The sequence below is a fragment of the Pseudonaja textilis genome, chromosome 17, assembly GCF_049901715.1.
Source record: "Pseudonaja textilis isolate UNSWEBS1 chromosome 17, rPseTex1.2, whole genome shotgun sequence".
Taxonomy (NCBI): domain Eukaryota; kingdom Metazoa; phylum Chordata; class Lepidosauria; order Squamata; family Elapidae; genus Pseudonaja; species Pseudonaja textilis.
Window position 1 is genome coordinate 1,324,330 of NC_142006.1, and position 26,020 is coordinate 1,350,349.

Here is a 26,020-nt window from a genome sequence, read left to right on the forward strand (position 1 = left end):
AATCGCTTGTGTTGGTTTTTATTTATAATTTATATGTATGGTTCGGACGGAATTTCTCCCCTTTAAAAACTGTTCTTGGGAAAGTTTTTTCTCCAGCCGATGATAACTGGACATTGGGGGCCAAGTTGGAGGAATTAAAGGGACTTTTAGCTACTTTGGGGACTTTGTTGCTTTTTGTGCCACGCCCCTTTGGGTCATCACAGCCACTCCCTAGAGTTCTGGAGTTCCACATTCCACACAAAAGGAGATTCTCTGCCTTTTTCCTGCCCCTGAGCCTCGTCCTCTTCTGGTGGCACAATACTTCCAGACTCTTCCCTTTGTCTTCTTGGACCTTCCTGCTGAGACCTCTGGCCCCCAATCCCTCCTTTCCCTTTCTCTGGACCCTTTGGAAGGACTGGACCCTGGACTCTAGGTGAGCTCTGTCCCTCGAAAACAGCCCTTCCCCATTTCACGAGCATTTTGACGCACAAATGAAACTGTGGGCTCGGTTAACGTCGTAAGCCAAGGACTTGTCTGTAATTCCTCTGTTTGCAACTAGGTGTGGAACCATGAAACTTCCCCCCTGGGGGTGCCCCGAGAGACCCTCCCGAAAGCTGGCTCAGTTTCCCACCTGGGGCAAACTCAGCCCGCTAAGTCTTGAAGGAAGCCGGCTCCGCCCGTCCCACCACAATCCAGGTGTGGAGAAGTGTGGGCTTCAGCGTCCCGCCTGAGCCCCCCCACCCATCCCCCCCCCTCCTTCTGCCTCTGCCCAAACAAATGCCGGCCAGCCACATACCGGAGGACACTTGCAGATGTAGCCGTGTTTTGTGTTGCTGGCCACGGCGCAGGTGCCCCCGTTCTGGCAAAGACCCTTCTGGCAGCCATTGAAGACCGTTTCACAACGCCGTCCTGGAAGGAGAGAGAGAGAGCCCAAAAAGGGAGGGGGAGGGGGGAGCTTCAGATGGAATTCGGGGTCCAAGCTTTCTCCTCTGCCGTTCTGGGCGAAGGGTGGGCCTGCCTCCCTCGGGGCTTGGAAACCTTTGGTGGAAGTGGGCCACCGCTTTGTGTGAGTTGTGACGAAAGCTTGGGCACTTTTTCCTTGCTTCCCTTTCTTTTGCTGCTTAAGGACCCCGATTAAGTTCCTCCCCAATGAAGAACCGGTGGGAGCTGCATTCAGGGAGTGAAGGAAGGAAGGAAGGAAGGAAGGAAGGAAGGAAGGAAGGAAGGAAGGAAGGAAGGAAGGAAGGAAGGGAGGGAGGGAGGGAGGGAGGGAGGGAGGGAGGGAGGGAGGGAGGGAGAGAGAATGAGAATGGAAGGAAGAAAGGAAGGCAGGTAGGAAGGAATTAAGAATGAGGAAGGAAGGAAGGAAGGAAGGAAGGAAGGAAGGAAGGAAGGAAGGAAGGAAGGGAGGGAGGGAGGGAGGGAGGGAGGGAAGAGAATGAGAATGGAAGGAAGAAAGGAAGGCAGGTAGGAAGGAATTAAGAATGAGAGGAAGGAAGGAAGGAAGGAAGGAAGGAAGGAAGGAAGGAAGGAAGGAAGGAAGGAAGGAATGAGAATGAGAATGAGAATGAGAATGAGAATGAGAATGAGAATGAGAATGAGAATGGAAGGAAGGAAGGCAGGTATGAAGGAATTGAGAATGAGAGGAAGGAAGGAAGGAAGGGAGGGAGGGAGGGAGGGAGGGAGGAGGAAGGAAGGAAGGAAGGAAGGAAGGAAGGAAGGAAGGAAGGAAGGAAGGAAGGAATTGAGAACGAGAGGAAGGAAGGAAGAGCGGGAGGAAGGCAGGGAGGGAGGGAGGATGCTGCCCTCCAGTCTAGATCCCAAGCCCACCTCCAGGCCTCCAAGGTCCCCCCTTGGCCCTCACCCGTGTATCCTGGACGGCATTCACACTTGTAATCGTTGACTCGCTGCACACAGTTCTGGGTGCCCCGCTGGTCGCAGGGGTTCGAGAGGCACTCGTTGACGTCCCCCTCGCAGCGCTCTCCCACGAAGCCGGGCAGGCAGATGCAGCTGTAGCCCCCCACCTTGTCAACGCACTTCCCCTGGTTGAAGCACTTGGGCGTCAGGGTCCGCGGGTCGGTGGCAGGGCTGCAGTCGTCAATGTTGATCTCACAGTGTACGCCTGGCGGGGGGGGAGGAGGCATGGGGAGCCAGTCAATTCATGGAGTCAGGCAGGACCCTTCCCGTTTATTTACGCACCGGGTCAACGCAGAACATACGTCTACGGACTTTTTAGAGTTGCCAACAGAAAGGGAGGGGAGAGCAATGCGGCAGATTGCAAAACGAAACTGCATTCCATAAATGTTTTCAAAGATAGTAAGGAGTTTCTGCCGGGCAAAATTCTAACTGGAGAGCATGATTGATGACTCTGGGCTATGGAGGTGTCCCATTGGAGAATATGAATTGCGATACACCCAGAGGGGTTGGGGGAAAACCAGGATCAAGGGTGACAATGAATTAGATGAAGTGAGGGGAGCCGAAAGTCAACTCATAAAATATTTCTCTGGTCTTTAACAGAAAGGGAGGGGGGAGCAGTGCGGCAGCTTACAAAACCGAAACTACATTCCATAAATGTTTTCAAAGATAAGTAACTAGGTGACCAAAGTTTCTGCCTTGCAAAATTCTAACTGGAGAGCCTGATTGATGACTCTGGGCTATGGAGGTGTCCCATTGGAGAATATGAATTATGATACACCCAGAGGGGTTGGGGGAAAACCAGGATCAAGGGTGACAATGAATTAGATGAAGTGAGGGGAGCCGAAAGTCAACTCATAAAATATTTCTCTGGTCTTTAACAGAAAGGGAGGGGGGAGCAGTGCGGCAGCTTACAAAACCGAAACTACATTCCATAAATGTTTTCAAAGATAAGTAACTAGGTGACCAAAGTTTCTGCCTTGCAAAATTCTAACTGGAGAGCCTGATTGATGACTCTGGGCTATGGAGGTGTCCCATCGGAGAATATGAATTGCGATACACCCTCTCTAAGTCATTTACAGAGTCAGAATCTTGCCCCCAACCATCTGGGTCCTCCTTTTCCCCACCTCGGAAGGACGGAAGGCTGAGTCAACTTTGAGCCGGGTGAGATTCGAACTGTCAAATTGCAGGCAGCCGGTAGCCAGCAGAAGCAGCCTGCAGTACTTGCACCTCTAACCACTGCGCCACTGTGGCTCGTGGGGAAAGAGCCCACATACTCAGGTCCCGATTTCTTCGATTTTGGGCTAGTTTGAATCAGATCTCGCCTAATGTCAGGCCTGCCTCCGTTCCAAGCTCAGGAAAGAAAACCCCCAACTCCACTGAGTTCGGGACGAGGTGCTTTGACTAAGTTTGAAGTGATGGCAGAGAGTTGGCTCCATAGGAGTGTAAACACCTCCCTTTGGCAGCGCCATGTTCCGTGAGTGCAAACCTCCCAGTTCTCATGGGATCACAGCAGCTCACTTCCCCTTCCCAAATATCCGAGCATTCCCCCCACAATACTATGGCACCCGATAGCAAGCAGCCAAGCTGGAGATCCGGCTGACGCATGACAGACACAATCCTGGCCTGCTTGAGTCTCCTACCTTGGGTTCCGCGTGGACAAGAGCACTTGTAGGTGTTGAGCAGGTCAATGCAAGTGCCGCCATTCTGGCAGGGGTGGGAAAGACATTCCTTTATCTCCTCCGAGCAATTCCTGCCATGGTAGCCAGCCACGCACTGCAAAGGAAGACGCAGACGTCTCTGAGCATGCAGCAAAGCTGGGTTGTCCTGCCACAGGGAGCGCCTAGGCACCTGCCTCCAAAGGTTACCTGGGGAGGGAGGACCCCATGTCCCTGACTCGAGGCACCTTCCCAACCCGGCCCTGGGTGGCAGGTTGGAATCCTGCCTTCCTGAAAGTGGCCCGAACGCCCGGCGGCTGGGGAAACCAACTAGCTCGCATTCTTCCTGGGCGGGAAGCCTACCTCGCAGGAATAGCCGCCTAGATAGTCCGTGCAGGTCGCCCCGTTCTGGCATGGGTTTGGGGAGCACTCATCCACTTGCTCTTCACAGTAGCTGCCCGTATAGCCAGGCTGGCAATGGCAGAAGTGGGTGTTGCCCCTGTCCACGCAGAGGCCGGAGTTTCGGCACAGGCGGGCCACGTCCAGTCCTGCAAGAGGGAGGCCATTGGAGACAATGTGGGAGGCCAGGAAGGGGCAGATAGGAAGGGACAAAGCGACCCGGCTGTCAACTCATAAACTATTTCTATCGTCTTTTTAGAGTTGTCAACAGAAAGGGAGGGGGGAGCAATGCGGCAGATTGCAAAATGAAACTGCATTCCATAAATGTTTTCAAAGATAGTAAGGAGTTTCTGCCAGGCAAAATTCTAACTGGAGAGCCTGATTGATGACTCTGGGCTATGGATGTGTCCCATTGGAGAATATGAATTGCGATACACCCAGAGGGGTTGGGGGAAAACCAGGATCAAGGGTGACAATGAATTATATGAAGTGAGGGGAGCCGAAAGTCAACTCATAAAATATTTCTCTGGTCTTTAACAGAAAGGGAGGGGGGAGCAAGTGCGGCAGCTTACAAAACCGAAACTACATTCCATAAATGTTTTCAGAGATAGTAACTAGGTGACCGAAGTTTCTGCCGGGCAAAATTCTAACTGGAGAGCATGATTGATGACTCTTGACTATGGAGGTGTCCCATTGGAGAATATGAATTAGGATACACCCAGAGGGGTGAAGGGAAAACCTTCAAGGGTCAAGGGTGACAATGAATGATGTGTCTCAGAGTCGGCTGCACCCGGGTCGTGCTGGCGTGTTAAGTCCCAATAAATCCTTTTGAAGTTTTAGAAGTTTGGCTCCAGACTCATGATTTAATGGGGGGTGACTGCCGGAACCTTGACATCTGATCACAGTGTCCAGGCCCAAGCTTGGACAAACCCTTTCTTCTTCCTTGCATTTTTTTTCTGGCCACCAGCCCAGGCGACCCCACCCTCTTCAGCCCCTCACCCAACGGTCCAGTCAGGAGGATTCCCATCAGGCAGACCACAAGGCGGGTTGTCTGGAGTTCTGGATAGAGGATCCTGGAAGGAGGCGCCTGCTGGATGGTTCCCCTGCCCTCCAGCACGGAGAAACCGAGTAGGAAGGAGGACTCACCTTGGCGTCGCGCAGCCACCTCACAAGAGACGTTGGGTACATCGCAGTACAGGCCGGTCCAGCCGCTCGGGCACTCGCAGCGGTAGTGATTGCTGGTCTGCCAGCACTTCCCTCCATTCTTACAGGGAGAGGAGTCGCACCAGCGGACCAGGTTCTGCAGAGAGGAGGGGGAAGAGGACGGAGCATAGGGTGAGGGGTCAGAAGAGCTGCCCCCATGGGTGCTGGGGCTGCCGCAGGCTAACCAGAAGCTAAGCGACGTCTCGGAGAGCAATCCCGGCGAGGGACGGTGCCCAAGAGATGCCGGAAGTGGGAGCTTCTCTTTCTCATTTTGGTCTCTGTCACCTGAAACTCTACGAGTGCCCTGACAGGAGCACCAATACACCTGGGGTCAACTCTGAAGTGAACCCGGCTGGTTCAGGGTTGCCACACAATGGGGGGAGGGGGGGAATAGCTAGATGGGATTTTTGTAGCCCAACCAAGAAAGTTTTCCCTGTGGGAACCAAGGACATTCTCACAGGGGGCTGGCCAGAGGGAGGAACAAGTAACCAAGCAACCAGCCAGCACCTTGATTGGACAGCGTCACCAGTGGGGGGAAAGGGGGAACTGTCACTTTTTAATTGGGTGAAAGCCACGGGAACTTTCAGAGTTGGCTTTCCCCAGTTGTGCCAACATGATGAGGCACCCAATAAATTCTTCTTTGGGGAATTTTTCTGCCTCAGAGTTCTGCTTTCTAAGGGGTGCATTGCTTGGACCGCTGACACCTGGGCTGCCTTGCAGAGATCGTGGGGATGTTTCCCGCCATTTGCTTCGCTGGGACCCTCAAGAGGCTCACATAGGTGCTGACTGGACCCCCCTTGGTCAGGCTGGCAGCCCCAATTCTCTCGGTTGTGGGCTCTGACCGATCCTTACCATGTTCTGCAATGCTCAAAAACCTAGGAAAAGTGCTACCTGGCCAGGAAAAGCTGGAGCTTTTCCGTTGATGACTGGACTGGGCTCAGTTAGTCTCCAATTCTGACAATCTGTTTAATCTATTCTATTCTATTCTGTTCTGTTCTGTTCTATTCTATTCTATTCTATTCTATTCTATTCTTCTTCCTTATTCTATTCTATTCCTATTCCTAATTCTATTCCTATTTCTATTCTATTTCTAATTCTTCTTCTAATTCTATTCTATTTCTAATTCCTATTTCTATTCCTATTTCTATTCGATTTCTAATTCTATTCTATTTCTAATTCTTATTTCTATTCCTATTTCTAGTCTATTTCTAATTCTTGTTCTAATTCTATTTTATTTCTAATTCTTATTTCTATTCCTAATTCTATTCCTATTTCTATTCTATTTCTAATTCTTCTTCTAATTCTATTCTACTCCCATTGCATTTGTAACCTTTGCAGTCTGTGCAGCAAAGGAGACTTGAAGTGAGATCAGCTAGCAATCACTTCACCTCCTTACCACATTGCTCGTGCCAATTGGGGGTCACTAGACGAGGACTACTGTCCTCCCCTCCTTGAAATTCCAGGCCGAATATTCCACCTGGAACAGGAAATGGAAATACCTGGCAATTAAGTCCAGTGTACCCCTGCGGGCAGGTGCATTTGTAGGTCCCGTAGCTGTCCTGGCAAGTCCCTCCATTCAAACAGGGTCTGGAGTCGCACTCATTGATGTCATGTTCACAATAAATGCCAGTGAAGCCAGGTGGGCAGACACAGGTGAAGGTGTTGATGCCGTCCACACAGGTCGCCCCGTTGAAGCAGGAGCTGAGTGGCAGGAAGAAGAAAGATAGTGTGTCACTCACCCCTGGCCTCAGAGACGCTGGACCTTACATGAACGTGAGGACCAGGTCAGAAGGGGTCTGTTTGGATCCATCGGGCACATCCTAGAATAGATCAACGTTTCTCTGCCTTGAGAACCTGAAGATGGGTGGACTTCAATTCCCAGGATCTGTGGCTGGCTGGGAATTTCTGGAAGAAGTCTGCCCACCTCCAAGTTGTCATATGATTGTTTGTTTGCTCTGCAACCCAACAGGACAGAGACAGACTTCAATGGATAATTAGGACTGCAGAAAAAACAATGGCTGCCAACCTGCCTTCCATGGAGGACCCGCATACTGCATGAATCAAAAAGGGGGCTGTGAAAACATCTACAGACCCCTCACATCCCGGACATATAAACTGTTTCAACTCCTTCCCTCAAAACGACGCTATAGAGCCCAGCACACCAGAACAATTAGACACAAGGAGAGTTTTTTGCCCAAACGCCATCACTCTGCTAATCAAATAATTCCCTCAACACTGTCGAATTACTTAATAAGACTGTATTACTATTCTTCTTCTCATCCTTCCTATTACCTATCTCTTCCCACTTATGACTATAACTGTGTTGCTTGTATCTCTATGATTTATATTCTTTTATTTGTTTTCCTAGTATGTTTTGATTGCGTATTAGTAACCCATGTATGATTTGATTGCTTAGAGTAATCTATGACTATCACTAAGTGTTTTATCTTATAATTGTTGATGAATGTATTTTATTTTTTATGTACCCTTACAGCACACTCACCAAAGACAAATTCCTTGTGTGTCCAATCACACCTGTTCTGTTCTGTTCTATTCTATTCATCACATTCCATTCCATATTACGATTCTATTCTATATTCTGTATTCTATTCCATTCTATATTGTTTTATTTAGTTTTCTAGTATGATTTATGTTGATTGCTTCTTTAGTATCCTACAACTATCACTAAGTAGGGTGACTATGATCATGGTTTATCACTTATTGCTTGTATGTACACCGAGAGCTTATGCACCGGAGACAAATTCCTTGTGTGTCCAATCACACCTGTCCTGTTCTGTTTTGTTCTGTTCTATTCTATTCATCACATTCCATTCCATATTACGATTCTATTCTATATTCTGTATTCTATTCCATTCTATATTGTTTTATTTAGTTTTCTAGTATGATTTATGTTGATTGCTTCTTTAGTATCCTACAACTATCACTAAGTGTTGTATCTTAGGATTTATGATGAATGTATTTTTAGGATGACTATGATCATGGTTTATCACTTGTTGCTTGTATGTACACCGAGAGCTTATGCACCGGAGACAAATTCCTTGTGTGTCCAATCTCACCTGGCAGTAAAGGGTTCTGTTGGAAAGGCCCCTCCTGGATCAACCTACCTCTCCGTGCAGTCTGGAGTGTTGTGCTCACAGTGGATCCCACTGAATCCAGACGGGCACGTACAGGTGTAGCTGTTCACGCAGTCCGTGCAGTTGGCCCCGTTCTTGCAGGGGTTGCTGGCACATTCGTCCACGTCTTCCTGGCATTCGAGGCCCTGGAAGCCTGCCAGGCAGTTGCAGGAAAAGCCGTTGACGCTGTCAGAACAGGAGCCCCCATTGTGGCAGGGATCTGGGGGAGAGAGAGACAACCAGACTGGCATCACATTCGCACCACCAGGAGGAGGGAAGGGGGCCTGTGGGGCCCTCTCCCAAGGAGCCTAGTAGTATCTCTTGTCCATGACCTCTTCAACGACTCCCTCTCAACTCCCTGGAAAGGGAACCCCACACCTCGGGGTCCCTGGCTTTCTAACATGCCCGGAATTGGCTTTCCAGGAATTTAAATCCATGGTGCTGGGTTTCTGGAATAAGAAGCCAAGGGATCAGTGGTGGGATTAAAATTCTTTACCACTGGTTCAGTGGGCGTGGCTCTCAGCTGAGTGTCAGGATTTTTTTCCTCCTCTTCAGCTAATCGTCGGCTTTTTTCTTTTTTTACTACCGGTTCCGGTGAACCGGTCCAAACCACTGCAAGGGATGCCCTCACCTCGCTCCTTTTGCAAAGGAAGGGCACCTCTTTTTTCCTCCAATGTCCCCCCCAAACCAACTGGCCTGCAGAGATGTTCCTGTGTGCCCAGATGATAAGGGGGAGAAGCAGTTTTCTCCATTGGAAGAGAAGCCTTAAAAGGCACCAGATCGGCTACCCAGCTGTGTGTCGTCCCCGTCCCCCCCGCCCCCCATCTTCCCAGCTCAGTCGGGACAAGCCCTGACCCGGGAGTGTGTTTCCCAGGCCCATCGGGATCCTTACTGGGTTGACAGTCATCGATGTCCGTTTCACAGCTGTTCCCTGCGAAACCAGGTTTGCACATGCAGCGGTAGCTCCCGTTGGTGTTTTGGCACGTGGCACCGTTCTGACAGGGGCTCTTCACGCACTCGTTGATGTCGATTTCACATGTTTGCCCTGATAAGTGAAGGGAGAGAGAGAGAGAAAGAGAGAGAGAGAGAGAGAGAGAGAGAGAGAGAGAGAGAGATGACTGTGAAAAATGGCCTCTTCACTCGTCTCTAAAGCCACTCAATGACCACTCTTCCCTGAAGGGCAGTAATGTTTCTTCTTGGTCAACGGTGCCCTTCATCCCTTGAGAACCTGGGCTCTCCAACCTTGGCAACTTTAAGACTTGTGGACTTCAACCCCCAGAATTCCTCAGCCAGCTTTGCTTTGCTAGCTGAGGAATTCTGGGAGTTGAAGTCCACAAGTCTTAAAGTTGCCAAGGTTGGAGAGCTCTGCTTTAGAACACCCAGAGACCTCTCCTTACCGTGACTTATGCCCAATGTGGATTATAGCAAAATAAAAATTCCATATAACGGCGCTGAACTGATTAATATAAAGCAGGAAGCTAATTAATATACAGCCATAAACCCCCAAGAACATATCCACATCAGGACTGAAAACACACGAAGGGAAGAACTTGGTACCAAGACTAGAGGAAGAAAGCAAAGTGGAAAAGAATTCATTAAGGCCCGAATGATGGAGCCAAGGTAGCCACGATTGCTAGTTTGACTCTGAAATGTGGAAGAAGAGATGATCTAGTTGAGAACTTCGGCCTGGTTACCATGGGACCATAATCCAGCAGGGCCCTTCTGAGGTAGTCAGCTAATTAAGACTTATTAGGATTGAGAAACCGTTAATTAAGCATCAGCTAAGGCTTTAGACTTGCCGTCTCAATGTATGTGCAGCTCGTGTAAAAAAAAAAATGGAATCAGTGCAGCAGAGGGAGGGGTGAAAATTTGGAGTTGGGAGGCCCAAAGGCATTTCCACCCAGACCGCCAAAACTGTTCATCGCTGACTTGGAGGATGTATCTGGAAAGGGAACGTTAGGCTAGGTTGGAGATGTCTATGTTTACAATTATTTAACCCCGTTAATTAGCTCAAATGCAGAAGTCTTCCAAGTTGGGTGGACATCAACGCCCAGAATTGATGTGTAGTAGCACAGGCGGTGGAGTAGCTACTCGCTGGGAATTCTGGGAGATGAAGCTTGCGTGCCTGTAGATATCCAGAGCAGGGATATACATTTTGAAGGGCTGCGCTGGAGTAAAACCTAAATATGATCTGTTTTAAAAAATATATATATTGTTCTTTATAGCAGCATTCTCAACTTTAGCAATTTTAAAGTGTGTGGATTAACTCCCAGAACCCCCCAGGCGGCCATGGGGAATTCTGGGAAAGATAGTCCGGGTACCTTAGCGTCTCAAGATTGAGAAATGCTGCCTTAGACCTTTGTAAAATGTGGTACCGCAGGCTACTTCTGCTGACTGCCGGCTGCCTGCAATTGGGCAGATCGAATCCCACCAGGCTCAAGATTCAGACTCAACCTCCCGTCCTTCTGAGGTGGGTAAAATTATGAGGACCCAGATTGTTGGGGGAAAGAGGCTGACTTTGTAAACCGCTTAGAGAGAGAGGTGGAAAGCACTGGGAAGTGGTATGTAAGTGCTATTGGTAGCTGGGAAGAGAGGGAGGCAGAGAAGGAAGGAAGGAAGGAAGGAAGGAAGGAAGGAAGGAAGGAAGGAAGGAAGGAAGGAAGGAAGGAAGGAAGGAAGGAAGGAAGGAAGGAAGGAAGGAGATCAGAATAAGAAGGAAGGAAGGAAGGAAGGAAGGAAGGAAGGAGATCAGAATAAGAAGAAAGGAAGGAAGGAAGGAAGGAAGGAAGGAAGGAAGGAAGGAAGGAAGGAAGGAAGGAAGGAAGGAAGGAAGGAAGGAGATCAGAATAAGAAGAAAGGAAGGAAGGAAGGAAGGAGATCAGAATAAGAAGGAAGGAAGGAAGGAAGGAAGGAAGGAGAGAGATCAGAATAAGAAGGAAGGAAGGAAGGAAGGAAGGAAGGAAGGAAGGAAGGAAGGAAGGAGATCAGAATAAGAAGGAAGGAAGGAAGGAAGGAAGGAAGGAAGGAAGGAAGGAAGGAAGGAAGGAAGGAAGGAAGGAAGGAAGGAAGGAAGGAAGGAGATCAGAATAAGAAGGAAGGAAGGGAAGGAAGGAAGGAAGGAAGGAAGGAAGGAAGGAAGGAAGGAAGGAAGGAGATCAGAATAAGAAGGAAGGGAAGGAAGGAAGGAAGGAAGGAAGGAAGGAAGGAAGGAAGGAAGGAAGGAAGGAAGGAAGGAAGGAGATCAGAATAAGAAGGAAGGAAGGAAGGAAGGAAGGAAGGAAGGAAGGAAGGAAGGAAGGAAGGAAGGAAGGAAGGGAGAGATCAGAATAAGAAGGAAGGAAGGAAGGAAGGAAGGAAGGAAGGAAGGAAGGAAGGAAGGAAGAGATCAGAATAAGAAGGAAGGAAGGAAGGAAGGAAGGAAGGAAGGAAGGAAGGAAGGAAGGAAGGAAGGAGATCAGAATAAGAAGAAAGGAAGGAAGGAAGGAAGGAAGGAAGGAAGGAAGGAAGGAAGGAAGGAAGGAAGGGATCAGAATGAAGAAGGAAGGAAGGAAGGAAGGAAGGAAGGAAGGAAGGAAGGAAGGAAGGAAGGAAGGAAGGAAGGAAGGAAGGAAGGAGATCAGAATAAGAAGCAGGAATGAATGAATGAATGAATGAAGGAAGGAAGGAAGGAAGGAAGGAAGGAAGGAAGGAAGGAAGGAAGGAAGGAAGATCAGAATAAGAAACAGGGAAGGAAGGAAGGAAGGAAGGAAGGAAGGAAGGAAGGAAGGAAGGGCAGTGGCCTCGGAAACCCCAAGGGGGGGGCTGCAAAAGCCAGGAGGCCCCCTCGTACCTTGCCAGCCTGGGAGGCAGGTGCACAAGAAGCTCTCGTAGTCCTCCGACTCTCTGCATTGGCCCCCATTCTTACAGGGACCATCCGCGCAGGGTGCCAGCACTTCCCGGCAGGTGGGACCTGGGGTTGGAGAGAAAATTCGGGTTCACTGCAGTCCGTGGCCTGCCTTACGTGGCACGCTGGCCGCTTCCTTTCCATCCTGTTGCCCACAAAGCCCTCGGCTGGATCTAGGGCAGGGCTCTCCCACCTGGGCAACTCTGAGACTTGCGGACTTCCAACGCCCAGAATTCTTCCAAGTTGCAAAGGCGACTGAGGAATTCCGGGCGTTGGAAGTCCACAAGTCTCAGAGTTGCCCAGATGGGAGAGCCCCTGCTCTAGGGCACAAGCGCGGCTGAGATGTCAGGTGGGGGGTCTCTTTTGACCTTCCCACAGGTTGCACATTGGACTCTGGCAATCAGTCGCCCGGGGCTGCCCTCCCACCATCCCTTCTTGGTCCTTCTCCAAGGGACCTTCTCCTTTCGGGAAGTGAATTCATCCACACCGGGCACATTCGAGGAACTGCAGTTGTCCAAACAGCATTCTCCAAAGTCACCTGTGCGTGACCCTCACCTGGACCAGAAGGCAGGAGGAAAAGCCCCCTGGCCCAGCCCCCCTTTCCTGCCTCCTGACGGACTCCTCTCTCCCTCCTGTCAGGGCCTTCTCTTTGTTTTCCGGAACCTTCTCTGGGCTCTCTCCCCTCTCTCTCCCCTCTCTCTCCCCCCGTCCCCTCTCTCCCCTCTTTCTGTCTCTCTCTCCCTCTTTTTCTCTCTCACCCCTCTCTCTCTCTTTCTCTCTCTCTCTCCCCCTCTCACCTCTCCTCTCTCTCTCTCTCCCTCTTTCTCTCTCTCTCTCTCTCTCTCTCTCTCTCTCTCTCTCTCCTTTCTCCCCCTCTTCTCTCTCTCTCTCTCTCTCTGTCCCCTCTCTCTCTCTCTCTCTCTTCCCTCTTTTTCTCTCTCTCCCCTCTCTCCTCTCTTTCTCTCTACTCACCTCTCCCCTCTCTCTCTCTCTTTCCCCACCTCTCCTCTCTCTCTCCTTTCTCCCCCTCTTTCTCTTCTCTCTCCCCTCTTTCTCTCTCTCTACCCACCTCTCTCCTCTCTCCCCCTTTTTCTCTCTCCCTCCCCTCTCTCCTCTCTTTCTCTCTCTCTCTACCCACCTCTCCTCTCTCTCTCTCCTCTCCCCCGTCTCTCTCCTCCCTCTCTCACAGACACAGACAGACAAACAGACAGACACACACACACGCACACACAGACACACAGACAGATACACACACACACACACACACACACACACACACACACACACAGACACACACCCTGCCTCCAAAATGTCCTGGGTTGTTTCTCCTGCAACCAGCGAAGGCAGGAAAAGTCCAGGGCTTCCTCCAATTGTCCACAGGTTGCCATTTTGCGCAGGGGGAGGAAGCAGGAAACAGCCCGAGCGGCCGAACGGGCAGCCCTCCTGCGCGGGCGGTGATGCAAGGGGCCTCCGTCCCGAAAGGGAGGGCCAACGGGCAAAGTTTGCAAAAACACAAAAAGGGACCCTTTGCCCCAAAGGGCCACAATTGGGGCAGGAGATAAATAAATGACAGAATAAACAAGAGTTGGAAGGGGCCTTGTAGGTCATCTAGCCCAACCCCCTCTCCCTCCCCCGGTCCAGATGTTGGCATGAGGGAAAAATCTGAGGTGGGGCAACGGAGAAAAGGTGTGGATGAAAACTTAGGGGAAGAAGCAAATCTCGTCCTGTGAGTTTCTATCCTAACATTTGGAGGCAGGAAAACAACAGAGGCGCCTCTTGAATTTTGCCTTATCTGAAGCGAGGGGTTTTTTTTCCCCCATTTTACGACCTTTCGTGCTAACAGTTCCTTAAGTGAATCCCCGCGGCTTGCGAAGTTAATAACATGGTCGTTATGCGAATTTGGCTTTCCCCATTGACTTTGTTTCTGGAAAGCTGCGTGACCCTGGGACGCTGCCAGCGTCATAAACAGGAGTCAGCATTGTAAAAGTTGAGATTTGCTCGAAAAGGGTGACGTGAATTTACAATCGAAGTCTAATAATGGTTTGATAGTGATATGATATGAGGTGGATAGCTGATTCGCATCATACGAATTTAAATTTAAATTTAGGAGGAAAAGACTGTTGATATTGTGCACAAGAGATACGGACAAACTGACACACTGTCTATGGAAAGATGGCTTGATTTGACGGTTTGTGTTTGTCTGTGTTTGTTGTCAAAATAAAAAGTTCTTTTTTTATTTAAAAAAAAAGTAAAAATAAACAAGGGTCAGCTTGGCCAAGCATCTTGAATTTTGAACACGGGACCCTGGGGGGGATGGCTGCAACAGTCACAAGTGTGGGAAACGGTCGTAAGTCAGGGGTCCCCAACACCCAGACTGCGGCTCACTGCCAGGACAATGAGGAACCGGGCTGCACGAGCGGTGGGCCAACACACACACACACAGACACACACACACACACACTGCTCAACCAGTGGGCCTGTGTGTGTGTGTGTATGTGTGTGCAAGCACATGCATGCAGCGCAATTTCAGCAAGTCGAGTTGCACGTGCATGCATGCCAGCCCGATGCTTGCGTAGATTGAGCTGTGCATATATGTGTGCATATGTGTGCCAGTTCGATGCTTGTGCGGCCTGGTTCCCCTTTCCCTCACCCTTCCCCACCCCAGCTAAGCCCCACAAAGCTGCAAAGTTGGTGGAACGGTCCCTAACAACCTGTTGTAAGTCAAGGACTACCTATATTTGGGAAAGGCCATTCAGCAACTGCCCTGAAGGTTTCAGGACTCCTCAGGGAATTAGATGGATTCCCCGGCCCCCTCTCCTCTTTTCCAGCAGAGATCCCCCCACCCAGAGAAGATCTATTCTTTGGATCAATGACAGGCAAGGTTTGGTGGCCAGAGACCGGCTGGCGTGAAGGTCAATACCCTTCATGGCGCAGAAACGCCAGGAGTGAGTGTGGTTTGTTCTTCTGTTCCCACTTATGCACCCCAGCTATTCTGGGACATACACAAACACACACACACACACACACGGCCACATTTCTCTCTCACTGAAGCCCCCACCCCACCCCCCCACCCAAGAACTGGCTCTCTCACCTGTATAGGGTGGGAGGCAGTTGCACTGGTAGCGAGCCACATCGTCAATGCAGGTCCCCTGGTTCAGGCAAGGGTTGGAGGCACATTCGTTGATGTTGAATTGGCAGTTGTGTCCTGGGAGAGAGAAGGGACATCAACGGGGTCCCACCTATTTCTGGGGGATATGTTTGGGGGACCCTCTAAGCCACCCAAGCGCTCTTCCCCAACCTGGAACAGCAGTGTGTCAGGATTCCGGCAGTTACGCCCATTTAAATCACGAGTCTCGAGCCAAACTTCCAAAACTTCAAAAGGATTTATTGGGAGTTAACATGTCCGGCACTGCCTGGGTGTAGCCGACTCCGAGGCACATCATTCACTGTCACCCTTGACCCTGGTTTCCCCCCCAACCCCTCTGGGGGAATATTCATAATTCATATTCTCCAATGGGACACCTCCATAGCCCAGAGTCATCAATCAGGCTCTCCAGTTAGATCTTTGCACGGCAGAAATTTCGGTCACCTAGTTGCTATCTTTGAAAACATTTATGGGACGCAGTTTCGGTTTGCAAGCTGCTGCACTGCTCCCCACCCCCTTCCTGTTGGCAACTCTAAAAAGACCAGAGAAATATTTTATGAGTTGACGCAGCGGGCTAGACCGATGTCCCAAATGTGCTTTATTTTTGTTTTTTTCAGGAGGCAACTGGACTTGTTTTTTTTTCTTTTGAAGGTGTTTCGCTTCTCATTCAAGGAGCTTCTTCCGCTCCGACTGAATGGTGGCGAATGAGGCCCCTGTCAGAGCTGAAGAAGCTTCTTGGATGAGAAGCGAAACATCGTCAAAACAAAACAAAACAAAACAAGGAAGTCCAGTTGTATCTTGGGGAAAAAAAAGGCACCTCTGGGGTAACCTGGATGACTGAGAAATCTCTCTACAGACTTTTAGGCTAGACTGATGTTTTTCAACCTCTGTGACTTTTAAAGCTTTCGACTCCCGGAATTCCCTCAACCAAGTTGAGAGTTGAATTCCACACATCTTAAAAGTATCAAGGTTGAGAAATGTGGGGCTAGATCTTCTGATGGCTGCCCCCCCAAAACCTGGCGGGGTCAGATTGAGATCAAGCCCTTTGGAGGCCTACCTCCCCAAATATGGATTGTCAACACTTTCTTGAACAGGTATTTAACCAAGCCCTTCCATTTCAGTCAAGGGTTTATAGTATTTATTTATAGCTCAATCTTTATTTATTGATTAGCCCTTGGGCCGTTATCAAAGGGCAGAGTTCCAGGGACAAACTATGACTTAAATTTGATAAAAGCAATTTGAAATGGAGTTGGAATAGAATACAATTCAAAACGAAACCGGAATAAAATATCATTTAAAATGAAATTAGAATAAAATACAGTCTAAAATGGAACTGGAATAAGATGCAATAATTTAAGATATAGATGAAATATGATAAAATTATATTTCGGTGCCACCCCTGCAATCTACCCCAATCACCTGCCGATCTCAACCAAACCATTTTGCTTCGGTACCACTGCACTGCGTTAAAGGTTATTTTCAAATTCTGGCCGCACATAAGGTAAGTTGTTTTGATATGGGGACCCCAATAGGTCATTCGTCTGGTTTATAGACCGAGGTACCCCTTTATAGTCAAGGGTTTATAGTATCTATTTATAATAGTTTGGCTTCCTTTTCTTGAGTACTTAGTCTAAGCCAGAGGTCTCCAAACTTGGCCACTTTAAGACTTGTGGACTTCAACTCCCTTAATTCTCCATCCAGCTTCACTAGACTTCCTTACTCTCTTGTAATCCCTTCCTCTGCAACCTCTCCACTCTAGGGAGTAGGAGAAAAAGGAAAAAACAATAACAGGCATGGTTGAATGGGGAATTCTGGGAGTTGAAGTCCACCAGTCTTAAAGTCGCCAAGTTTGGGGAGCCCTAGTCTAAGCTACAGATCAATGTGTAAAAGAAGAGTAATTTGCCATGACTTTCAGAGGGGCGAAACTGTGGGTGAAGTCCAGGTTCTTACCACTGAATCCCTCCTGGCAGGTGCAAATGTAACTGCTGGTCATATCCTTGCAGGTTCCACCGTTCACACAAGGGTTGGACTCGCATTCGTTGTTATTGATGTCGCAGTTTGTCCCACTCCAGCCTGCGTCGCAATTGCACTTGTAGCTTTGATTCCAGGAGAGAGAAATGACAAAGCACAAAGTGATTAGATTGGGCTGGTTTTCTTTTTTTTTTTAAATCCTTGATGCCATTCAAACACCTCTACAGGGCAGTGAACAACCAACCTTAAAAACGCATCGTCTCTAGGATGGTTTAGTGAATCTAAAATAGTTCCTGGAAGAACAAAACTAGATCTTGGAAGAGCCAACCCCTAACATGATTGGGCCTTATTGGTTAGGGTTAGGGTCTCTCTCTCTCTCTCTCTCTCTCTCTTTCTCTCTCTCTGCCTCTCAACTCAAGCTAACAAGTCTGTCTGGCAGTGAGATGAATAATTGTCTGTCACACCTATTCATCTCCGCCCCCTGCCTTTTATCCCCAGAGGTAAGATAGGGCCTTGCTAGCAGCGGTGGCTCTTCCGTCCCAAGGACCGGCCCATAGATTTCCACTGCTCTCCTCTCCTCTGCCTTCTGCGCATCCACACGTCAGGCACTGGACCCAGCTGTTCCTCCTCTTCCTCAGCAGCCCCCTCCAGACCCGGGGGCTGTGAACTCTCCATCTGAGGGCTGAGTGACACCCCAGGCTCCGCCTCCCCCTCTCTCTCTCCCCCCCTCTCCCCTCCCCCCTGCCAGCTCCACTCCCTCCTCAGAGCTCTCAGGTTGCCCTGATGCTGACCCTGACTCCCACACCTCCTCCTCCAATTCAGCTGCTGGAGGGACTGGTGGCCAACAGGCCACAACAGTGTCCCTCTTAAGGTCAGCAAAGGGCCCTGTATCTCTTATGCTGGAGCACAGCAAAAGCTTTGGGTGTTTATGGTTCACAGCGCTCACTCGGGTTTCCGATCGTGCCCCTCCTGCCCTGGCGCAGCCTTGCCCGCCGCTCACCCGTTCAGCCCGTCATGGCATCTCCCGTGGACGCAAGGGTTGCTGCTGCACTCATTCACTTCCGAGAGGCACATGGAGTCATGGAAGCCTTCCGGGCAGAGACACGTGAATCCGTTGATGCCATCCTTGCAGGTGCCCCCGTTGTGGCAAGGGTTGCTTTCACACTCGTCCACGTTGAGGCTGCACATCCTCCCTGAGGAGCAGAGAGGAAGCAGTGAGGACCCTTACTCAACGTTGTGGTTCGCCGGCAGCAGGTGCGGACAGCTGAGGTCTTGGAGAGCAAGGACTGGGATGAGGGGCCTGCGTAGGATGCAGGGGTGGGGCCAGGACCATCAGGGAGTGGAGTGCTGCCTTCGGAGATGGTGGAGGCTGGCAGCAGAAGAGGACCCTGAGGAGCCCATGCCCAGCATGCATGTGTGCAGGGCTGCTCAAAGGAAAGAGCAGCTGCAGCAGCACAGGCGACTCGGGAGTAAGGCTGCAAGGGAATGGCCCCTCCCTGAGGAGATAAAAGCCAGCTGAGAAACTGCAGTTCTTTGCAGGAAGCAAAGAAGTTTGATACTTGACCCTGGCGGACGTTAGAATATCTGAGTTGGTGTTTGGAGACTCTTTGATTTGCTGTTTAGTAACTTTATCTGGTGTTCTTGGCAGCCTTGCAAAAACTTGGCAAGGCTCTTTCTTATTGGAGCTAATGAGTTGGACGTAGCCTTTTATCTGGGAAGGAACCGGATTCGTCAATGAAACATGAAAAGGTTGTGCTGTTACCTTTGTCTCGTGTTTGCTCCCTTGGAACCAGGTTTGGGTCAGCATACTCGGGGGCCACGAAAAGGGGTGGGATTCAAATTTCTTAGCAACCGGTTCTCTGGGCATGGCCTAATTTGTGGGTGTGGCTTGGCGGTCATGTGACTGGCTGGGCGTGGCTTGTATGTAAATATTGTAAATATATATGGAAAGATTGAATTTTTTATTTTAAGAAAAGAGCAACTTTGACCCCAAATCAGGTAAAGCAGGTAGGCAGATGGAGTTGCTCGCAGAATCACAGATTCACTCAGAGATCTACCTTTCTGCCATCTGCTGCCTGAGCCTGCACTGAAAAATGGAAGCTTCAATCCTAAGGAAGGTCCAGCTCTGCTCTCAGGCCACGTCTCCCTCCCCCGACCCCCTGAATACCACCTTTGAGTGGGCCTCAGGGAAGCCTCCTGGGTGGGGCGATTTGCTGGTTCTCCGAACTGCGCAGAATCGTAACAACCGGTTCTATAGAACTGGTCCGAACTGGTCCGAATCCCACCCCTGGCCATGAAGCCCACCAGTGGGAGGGAGAGGCTGTGCTCTCTCACCTGTGTATCCCGGTTCACAGGCGCACTCGTAGCCGTTGATCTTGTCCACGCACTTGCCATAATCACACGGGTTGCTGGCACATTCGTCCTGGTTGATCTCGCAATTGGGCCCTTCGAAAAAGGAATAGAGCGGTCAGGGAAGCGGTGCGGAGGTTGGAATCCAGTCCAGTGTGATCCTTTCCAGGGGCTCCAATCTCAGTGTTACCCCCCAAAAAAACCCCATAACGCCCCTTTCTTCCCAGGGACTGATATTCATGTTTCCCAGGGAGTGACGCTCTGAGGAAAAATCTCAGGGTTGTTTTAAGGAAGTATTTTTTTTTCTGGCTGAGATGCAGGGATGGAGTTGTGCAGGCCGAAACCTTACAAAGTCGAAAGGAAACTGCCATGAAAGAGAAACCAAGAGGGAAGCCAGCCTTCGATTCGTGCAGCAACGGGACTTTCCTTCCTGCTGCCCCTAATGACCAGCGAAACCTTCACCCGCCCAGGAGGTTGCAAAATTAAAATACTACGCGACGACCGGCAATTGGGGTAAGGCCCAGAATTTCCCTTGCCAGGCCAAGTTTTATTTGGGGGTGTTCCCCAGAGTCCTGCTGGCGATAAAGGGAACCAGCTTCTTGCAAAACCTGGGTTCAAATTCTGGAGGGGGATACATGAAAGTTGGATCAGCGAAGGAATCCACCTCTTTCCTGAGTCACAAAAAGGCTGTTAGAAAAAGGTGGGGAAGCAAAACCAGAATGTCGTGAACTGGTTCCTAACGATGACCTGGAATCAGGTCATCAGTACTATTTATTTATTTATTTGAGGGGGGGGATCTGTCATAACAATCCCTAAAGAACCGGTTGTAAAACAAGCACTACCAGAGGTTGGGTAAGGCCCAAACATCTCCAGGGCTTCTTTCTTTGACCTGAAATCACTAGTCCTTCTACGTCAAGCATCATCAAGAAGAGATTGGAGTGCCATTTGTCTGAAATGGTGGGTCTCCCGCTTGGGCGGGCGGGGTTGGACTAGATGACCTACAAGGCCCCTTCCAACTCTGATTATCTGTTTATCTGGAACGTCCTGCCTTCAGGACTTGTGGCTGCTCCATCACTGGATGCTTTTTAAGAAGAAAGAGGACAACCACTTGTCTGGAATAGTATAGATTCTCCTGCTGGAACAGGGGGTTGGACTAGATGACCCTTACAACCCTTTTATTTTGTTATACATTTTGTTTGTTAGGAAATATATGGGGCATCCCAGACCGTTGACCAAGATGGCTCTGATCCATCCTTCTGTGGAAAGGCCGGAGAGGGGAACCTTACCTGTCGTGCCTCGGAGGCAGACGCAGGTGTAGGCGTTGTTCCTGTCCTGGCAGGTGCCCCCATTCTTGCAAGGTTGGCTTTGGCACTCGTTGATGTTAGTGTCGCAGAGGCGCCCGGTGTACCCAGGCTGGCAGAGGCAGTTGTAGGTGGCAATACCATCTTGGCATGTGCCGTAGTGGCAGGGATCGGGGTCACAATCGTTGATGTCTGTCTCGCAGTGAGTGCCCGAAAAGCCTGGGGGACAGAGAGGAACGGGTGAAACCTGGCTCAATAGCAGTAACTCTGAGAGGGATCTTGGAGTCTGAGTGGACCACCAGATAAATAGGAGCCAGCAGCAAGCCAAAAAAGCCAATGAAATCCTAAATTGTATTAACAGAGGGATACAATCAAGATCAAGGGAAGTACTAATACCACTCTATAAAGCCTTAGTAAGGCCACACCTAGAGTCCTGCATCCAGTTTTGGTCACCACACTATAAAAAAGAGGCTGAGACTCTAGAAAAAGTACAGAGAAGAGCAACTTGCTAAAACATACGATGAACGGTTGCAGGAACTGGGCCTGGCTAGTCTAGGGAAGAGAAGGACCAGGGGAGACAGGAGAGCAGCCTTCCAATACTTGAGGGGCTGCCACAGGGAGGAGGAGGAAGGGGTCAAGCTATTTTCCAAGGCACCTGAAGGCCAGACAAGGAATAATGGATGGAAACGGATCAAGGAGAGGGATTCAACCTGGAAATAAAGAGGAATTTTCTGACAGTGAGGACAATCAACCCGTGGGAAAAAAGTTGCCCTCAGAAGTTGTGGGAGCTTCATCCCTGGAGGCTTTCAAGAAGAGACTGGGCTGCCATCTGTCAGAAATAGGGTAAGGTCTCCTGCTTGGGGTTGGACTAGATGACCTTCCAACTCTGATTTTAAAAAAAGGAAGGAAAGGGTGCAGAGGTTCAAAAGAGCTGCCACGTGGCACCCAAAAAGCAGCAGGCACCTCTCTTCCAGGTGGTGGCCAAGACAGGAATCGGGACCTCCTTCGTCCTCCCATCGGGCGCTCAGCTGGCCTGCAGGTGCTTCCACGGAGACTCCCAGGCCGGCTGTCCTTAACCCCGCTAGAAATGAGCTTGCCTACCCAACGCTGCCCACCCCCCGCCCACAAGGCTGGACTCCAGTTCCCAAGGTTCCCAGCCAGAAGGACGGGGGTCCGTGAGAAGGAGAAAGGAACGGGCAGAGCGGGCAGTCGGAGAAGAGCGAAGTCCTTCTTCAGCCGGAGGAGAGCGAGGTGACCCTTGTCAGCCTCCCCAACGTCTTGCTGGGACCCCTGACCTCCGTCCCACGTCGAAAAGCCCAATTCTTTGCCTTCAAAAGAATATTAATCAGTGGGGGTGGGGTGGAAAGCTTGTGTGCGAGAGAAGAGGGCCATCCTTGTTTCTGCCTCTCGTCCCCACCCGTCCTGGGGCGGGGAGGGGGCGCTGCTGGCAACAAAACCAGGGTACCCAAAACAAGAAACGGGCCCGGGGTTGGACAACCTCATCGGACTCTTCCGGATAAATGGGCACTTTTGCCACCTTGTGTTTTGTAGCTTTTTTGGGGGAACCCAGAGCGAGTTCCCCCTCCTTCCGAGCAAACTTGCAAACTGTGGCTTCTGCTCAGGTTTGGGGGGTTCACGGCAGGCCTGCCGCCCCCTCCGTACCCCTGGTGGCCCCATAGAGAGGCTTCAGGGGACGGGACGGGCGGCAGGGAGGCTGCCAGGCCAGGGCACAGGACCCCAGCTGGCGTCTTCTGGCAAAGACCACCGCTTTTCTTCTGGCTCTGGGCTCTCCTCCCTGCCTGTCTGGATCCGGCTTTTGGGGTGGGGGGGTTAAAGGGAGGGGAGGAGGGGGGGGGGCGCAGCGAATTCAAAAGAGGACAACAGCAGCCCCTGTCTCTCTCCTCCTCCTCCTCCTCCTCCCGCTGCTGCCAGCGGACAAAAGCAAGAAGGGTTTGGCGGGTAGTGAGGGAGGGAGCCGAGCGGACAGACAAAGTGGGCCTTTGACGGGCCCGGCCTCCTCCCCTCCTCTCCCCCCCCCGGGAAGCCCACACTGCGGCTTTTCATCGCCGCTGCCGCCCAACCGAGGCGCTCATTAGGGAAGAGCCGCTGGCAGCCGGCCGGCCCCACAAAGTCCCTCTGTTTGCCTGCTGAGGGGGCTCCGGGCTGGTGTTTTGTCCGAGGGCGCCTCAAGTTTCCCTCCACCGGCGCCCTCTCGGCCCTGGGCTCAACCCCGTTCTCCTGCCCGGAGACCGAGGGCTCCCTGACTAGCCCAAAATGGCAGTTTTGTTTTTAAGCTGGGGATGGAGAAAGTTCCGGATGGAGCCGGGAGGAAGGATTTGGCCGCTCTCTCCCTCCTCCTCCTCCTCCTCCTTCTCCTCCTCCTCAGCTCACGGCTTCAGCTTTTGCGGCTCCCCTCACAGAACTGCGTTTCTTTTCTCCCCCATTTTTCTCTTCCTTTCCTCCTCCCGACCAGGCCTCCTTTTAGGCCTGGTTTTCTTTCAGTTGCTGCCACTTGGGGTGATTTTTTTAAAGGCAGCGCTGAACTTTAAAACTGAATTCGGGATGCCCTCAGTCCCCGTCGGGCAGGAAAGGGGGCCGGCGATGCAACAGATGTTTGCAGAAGAGTTTGAGAGAGAGAGAGAGAGAGGCAGAAAAAATATCTGCCCGGGGGCCGGAGTTACGCTCATCATTTCGGTCAGCATGTGGTCTCCATGCCGGTGCTGTTCCCCATCCACGTGGCCAGAAGCTGCCTTCTGTAAACAGCTGGTGCCCGGGGCCTACCCACGAGACAAGGGAGCCTGGGCATGTGTGTGTCTGTGTGTGTGTGTGTGTGAGACAGAGAGAGATTCCCCTCAAGTTTCGGCAAGTTTTAAACCCTCCCGCAGGCTTCGTGGGTCACCAAACAAGACCTCCCTCTGTTTAGGGTTTTTGAAAGGAGCAACTTGGGAGAATCACACTCCTTCGTTCTTCCTCGTTGGGGATATATTTGCAAAATTCTCCATAACGACAACAGATACGGATTTCTTTCTCCCTCCCCGGTCGTATCTGCAATGCGCATCCTGCCCGTTAAACCGAGACTGGGTTAGGAAGAAAATCAAAGGGAACAGCCACACCCCACCCTGAGAAATGTCCCCCAAGTCAGTTACCCAGATCGTAACCCCCTTTTTCCCCCTCTGCAGTAAAGCTCAGAATCGGGTAGGAATCTCGGTTGAGACTACGGCAATTTTCCTTTGCCCCCCACCCCAGAGCTGTGAGGGTCACAGTTAGAAAAATGTGAAAATGTGAATGAAAAAAAGAAAATTGCATTTGCTTAACATCCCATCATAAGGGACGTGGCGGCTCAGTGGATAAGATGCTGAGCTTGTCGATCCGAAAGGTCGGCAGTTCGGCGGTTCGAATCCCAAACGCCACGTCACGGAGTGAGCTCCCGTTCCTTGTCCCAGAAGCTTCTGCCAACCTAGCAGTTCGAAAGCATGTAAAAAATGCAAGTAGGAAAATAGTGGGACCCCCTTTGGTGGGAAGGGAACAGCGTTCCTCCGTGCGCCTTCTTTGGTGTTTAGTCATGCCGGCCACATGACCACGGAGACGTCTTCGGACAGCGCTGGCTCTTCTTCTTCGGCTTTGTGACGGAGAGCTGGGCACAACTAGCACGTATGTGCAAAGAGGGGAACCTTTACCTTTTAACAACGCATCGTATTTTTTCCCTGTGGCTTTTCATCAGGGAAGGGTGCTTGTTTTCACTGTCCCCAATAGAACTGTTGGAAAAGACCAGCCAGCTGCCACCTAATGGGCTTCCTCTGGTTTGCCCACACACACACACACACACACACACACACACACACACACACTAAATCTTACCTTCTGTGCATTCACACATGTAAGCGTTTGGTGCGTCCACGCATTTGGCTCCGTTCTTGCAGGGTGTGCTAGCACATTCGTCGATGTCATGTTGACACAGGTGGCCATTAAACCCTAGGAGAGAAGAAATGCGCAGGTTTGAGCCAGGATGCCTCAACTCCAACTTCCTCCCACCCCTCCCCCAACCCCCCCAACCCCCCTTCTTGGAATCACGGTGGGGAACTTTTTCAGCCCGTCACACACAGACGCAGATATTTCACAGGGATATCTTCCCTAAACAAACAGGGATCGGAAATGACAGGCAGAAGGACTGAACGGAAGTGGTTGGAGAGGGGAGGCAGAAGGGCACCCCCAATTTAAACCATTTAATCTCTCTCTCTCTCTCTCTCTCTCTCTCTCTCTCTCTCTCTCTCTCTCTCTCTCTCTCTCTCTCTCTCTGCTTTTTCTACCAACACTTTTCTATCAGCTGAAGCCCAAAATTATGTTTTAGTAATGACGGACGGTTCCTGCAGATAAACCTGGAAAATTCAGAAGAACCCCTTTCCCACTTTGAATGGAGTGGAAATGGATGGAGTGGAGTAGAATTCTTTGCTGGCCAAGTGTGATTGGACACAGAAGGAATTTGTCTTTGGTGCATAAGCTCTCAGTGTGCATAAACGAAAAGAGACATTCGTCAAGAGTCAAGAATTATCAAGTGCAACACTTAATAATAGTCATAGGGTACAATAAGCAATCAAATCACACTAGGAAACAGTCCGTATGAATCACAAGGATACAAGCGACAAAGTTAGAGTCATACAGTCACAAGTGGGAAGGGATGGGCGATAAGGAGTGATGAGAAGATTGATAGTGATAGTAGTGCAGATTTTGTAAATAGTTGGAGAGTGTTGAGGGAATTATTTCTTTAGCAGAGGGATGCCGTTTGGGGAAAAACTCTCCTCGTGTCTAGTTGTTCTGGTGTGCAGGGCTCTATAGCGTCGTTTTGAGGGAAGGAGTTGAAACAGTTTATATGTCCGGGATGTGAGGGGTCTGTAGATGTTTTCAAAGCCCTCTTTTTGACTCGTGTAGGATACGGGTCCTCCATGGAAGGCAGGTTGGTAGCCATTGTTTTTTTCTGCGGTCCTAATTATCCTCCGAAGTCTGGGTCTGTCCTGTTGGGTTGCAGAGCCAAACCAGTTACAGAGGTGGAGATGACAGACTTTGCTTCAAAAAGCAACTTGGGAAGT

General features: G+C 50.5%; 1 protein-coding gene across 1 annotated transcript in view; it reads right to left on the reverse strand.

Annotated features, from left to right (window-relative positions):
- Positions 1-26,020, reverse strand: part of NOTCH1 (notch receptor 1) — a 105,835-nt gene that overhangs the window by 17,062 nt on the left and 62,753 nt on the right. The window contains 15 exon segments of the mRNA XM_087914367.1: positions 776-888; positions 1,844-2,101; positions 3,537-3,669; positions 3,915-4,099; positions 5,097-5,250; positions 6,653-6,854; positions 8,279-8,507; positions 9,180-9,332; positions 12,117-12,236; positions 15,262-15,375; positions 17,266-17,411; positions 18,287-18,479; positions 19,621-19,731; positions 20,922-21,155; positions 24,795-24,908. Of these exon segments, the coding sequence (XP_087770493.1) occupies positions 776-888; positions 1,844-2,101; positions 3,537-3,669; positions 3,915-4,099; positions 5,097-5,250; positions 6,653-6,854; positions 8,279-8,507; positions 9,180-9,332; positions 12,117-12,236; positions 15,262-15,375; positions 17,266-17,411; positions 18,287-18,479; positions 19,621-19,731; positions 20,922-21,155; positions 24,795-24,908 (2,459 nt within the window).